General features: G+C 43.6%; 1 protein-coding gene across 1 annotated transcript; it reads right to left on the bottom strand.

The window, feature by feature from the left end:
• Window positions 1-1,010: 1,010 nt before the first annotated feature.
• LOC118936983 (protein S100-A5) lies at window positions 1,011-3,222 on the bottom strand. The gene is made up of 3 exons (XM_036934599.2): window positions 3,096-3,222; window positions 1,911-2,058; window positions 1,011-1,356 (listed from the first exon to the last, which is right to left on the bottom strand). Exons 2-3 carry the CDS (start codon window positions 2,049-2,051, stop codon window positions 1,183-1,185), a joined length of 315 nt encoding a protein of 104 aa, XP_036790494.1. The 5' UTR covers window positions 2,052-2,058; window positions 3,096-3,222; the 3' UTR covers window positions 1,011-1,182.
• Window positions 3,223-3,501: the final 279 nt, after the last annotated feature.

Raw genomic sequence — 3,501 nt, 5'->3', positions numbered from 1 at the left:
ACATTTTGTTCAGGAGTTGAGTTAAATGAGCTGTATATGAGTTACGGTGCTTACCCAGAAAATGCATTGTAGACTGTAGACCAAGTAGTAGAACAAGGGCGCACACTTCTAAAAAAGCATTGAACTTAGTTATTCAATTCAACAAATAAAAAAATAAAAACAATAATTTTCAAAAACATTTGTTTACCTTTTACCCATATTCTACTATTCTTACTACCTGATCAGAACATTGAAAGAGCTCCATTTAGTCCAATATGTACAGATCTAGGATCAGTTTACCTTCTCCTAATTCTAACCTTAAGAGGAGACAACACACTGATCAGTGTCCAGGGGCTTCATGGGAGGGTGAAACCAGTCTATATTTGTTGTGCCAGCTGTGGGCTCTAGTCTATTGTGAGAAACATGGTATGAGCATGAGGTGAATGGATTCACCAGCCCATAAAGCATTAGGTCATAATCAGGCTTCTACCTTTAATCTCAACATTATACCTGTCCTCTAATCTAACACTGTGACACTAACACAGGGAGACACACGGAGTCCTCAGGACGTGCTGGATGGGAGGATGAGAGGGGGAGTAAAGAGGGAAGGAAATATGTAAACCAAGCCTACACCTGAAGCGGGTTCTCACCAAAGAATGATTAGAAAAGGGGAACAGACATTCTCACTGAAAGTGTGATGGGTGGACGGATGGATACTGCGAGATTCTGGCAAATAAGATTTTGGATGTTTTTCTACTTACCCAGAGTCTGATTAACTTGTGCATACCATTTGTATGTCTCTGTGTGCAGTATGAAGGAAGTTAAAGGTAGTTTCATGTGCCAATTCTAACTAGTGCAGAGACTGCACGTGGAAACACATCTGACCCTGGGTAAGTAGAAAAACAACATAATTGCCAGAGCTCTGCAGTATCCCTTTAATGGGTGTACCAGTTGTAATGTCTGAGAATTGGTGCTCATCACATCATCTCGAGGAATTCTAGAATCACAAAAATGAAACACACAACACCAACTAGTAAGCAAGTCAGATTTCATTTAAAAAACAGGGGAAATGTTGAGAAGACATCTTAAAAGCACCATACAAGTTACAGTAAGTGTGTAATTTTCTCTCTTTTATCATAGAAAAGCAGTGTGTGTCTGTGACTCGATACTGGCCACACCGGTCAACAGGTAATTTTTCACCCCTCATTCAGGCTTGTCAGACTTGCCCTTGTTGCCCTTGCCCTTGTTTCTGGCTATGTAGTAGCCCCTGGCCAGAGTAGCCAAGAACATGGAGAACTCTCTGAAGTTGATCTCCCCATCATGGTTCTTATCCAGGTTGGTCATCGCCTCCTGGAGCACTGCTGGTTCCACCTTTCCCTGAGACACACACACACACACACACACACACACACACACACACACACACACACACACACACACACACACACACACACACACACACACACACACACACACACACACACACACACACGAAGGTATGTAGGCTTTCTAGGTATCTTGTAGACATCATTATGCAGTGGTACGTGTATGTTAATAAAACATTACTACTATGTTGTGGTATGGATATGTAAAACATGTGGATAGGCTGTGTGTGTGTGATAATAGAATAATATACCATTTAGCAGACACTTTAATCCAAAGTGACTTACAGTTATGCATGCATCGATTTTTCATATGGGTGGACCCAGGAATCAAACCCACTACCCTGGTGTTACTGGCACCATGCTCTACCAACTGAGCCATACAGGACAACACTGAGTTTGTGTGTGTGTGTGTGTGTGTGTGTGTGTGTGTGTGTGTGTGTGTGTGTGTGTGTGTGTGTGTGTGTGTGTGTGTGTGTGTGTGTGTGTGTGTGTGTGTGGTGTGTGTGTGTGTGTGTGTGTGTGTGTGTGTGTGTGTGTGTGTCTTACGTGGAACTCTGGGATGACCAGCTCTTTCTTCATCAGCTCTGCGAGCTCTGTACCGCTAAGCTGGCGATTCTTATCATCCTTTGTAGCATACTCCTCAAACACCTCCACCATGGATACAATGGCCTTCTCCAGACGAGACATACTGTACCTGGGGGAGAGAGAGGAGGAGGCAGGTGGACGGAGAGAGAGTTGGGAAGAGGGGATGAGAGAAAGAGGGAGGCAGGGGTGTGGGGTAGGAGGAGAAAAAAATTGAAAAGGGGGGAAGAGAGGAAGAGAGGGGGGAGGAAAGCAGGTAGAGGGGAAGTTATGAGTGAGGATATCACAGGGAGGAAGAGTATTGGATTATAGAGAGTAAAGCGAGGGAAGGAGGAGAAGAGAGAAGAGAAGATAGGATGAGAGTGACATGAGTATTCATCCTGTCTATGTCTGGTTATTACAATGGAACATATGATTCACAACAAGACAGAGGAAGATGAGAAGGCTCAGCTACACTAAAGATGAAAACATGTTTAATGTTATAAGACCCAGGAAATGGAATGTGTTCAGGTCTAGACCGTGTTGTTCTACAGTGTGTTTACAGCTGGTGTTTCCTGAGTAAATGAATGCAACATAAAAAAGGATCACATTGAAACATTGATTTGGCAAACAGTTGCAAATGTATAGTTATTGGCACTTTATAATGGAATGGCTGATGCATCTGTTCTTCATTCATCCATCCATCACCCGTCATCCATCACACACACACACACACACACACACACACACACACACACACACACACACACACACACACACACACACACACACACACACACACACACACACACACACACACACACACAAACACACACACACAAACACACACACACACACACACACACACACACACACACACACACACACACACACACACACACACACACACACACACACAAACAAATACACACATCGCTATGCTCCGAATTTAGTCCATTCATTCATGTCCCGCCCATCTATCCAATTCTCATCTCTCTCATTCCCTGCTTCTAACTTCTCTACCTTTTTCATTCCCTCATTCCTAACTGTATATAATAGAACAGTTCTATCTTTATGTTCCTAACTCTCTCATTCCTCCCTGCTCCTTCCCTCCTCTATCTGAGAGTTGCAGCAGCCCCCCTCCCCCCTCCTAGCTCCCTCTCTACTCACCTCAGAGCAGAAGATAAGATCTATGATATGTGTAGCTGACCGGCTGGGTCCTGATGTGAGACTGATGTGAGACAGAGAGAAGAAAAGCTTCCTCTTAAAGTGAAAAACACCCCCTCAAGCAGAGCAGATGTGATCAGCCCACAAGCAGCCATTGATGCCCTGAAAATGAGGTCAGCTCCACCCAGACCTGCTCCATCAGACTTGATCTCAAATGATCATATGCCAATGCTATCATTTGCATTAATTCATGCTTTAAAGGTCAATAATATGTTCAATCTTGTTTTGAGGGTGTGAAGAGAGAAGCTTATTCCTTAATTGTATTTGGCATGTATTTGCTTGTGTAATAGGCCAGGCCCCAGCTGTGGTAACCTTCTATGTTATAACACTCCAACATGTTGTCGCCCTC

This window comes from Oncorhynchus mykiss, chromosome 2, assembly GCF_057628025.1.
Source record: "Oncorhynchus mykiss isolate SJ-2025 chromosome 2, ASM5762802v1, whole genome shotgun sequence".
NCBI lineage: Eukaryota > Metazoa > Chordata > Actinopteri > Salmoniformes > Salmonidae > Oncorhynchus > Oncorhynchus mykiss.
Note: the sequence above shows the minus strand (reverse complement) of the source record. Positions and strands in the feature narration are given on the sequence as shown.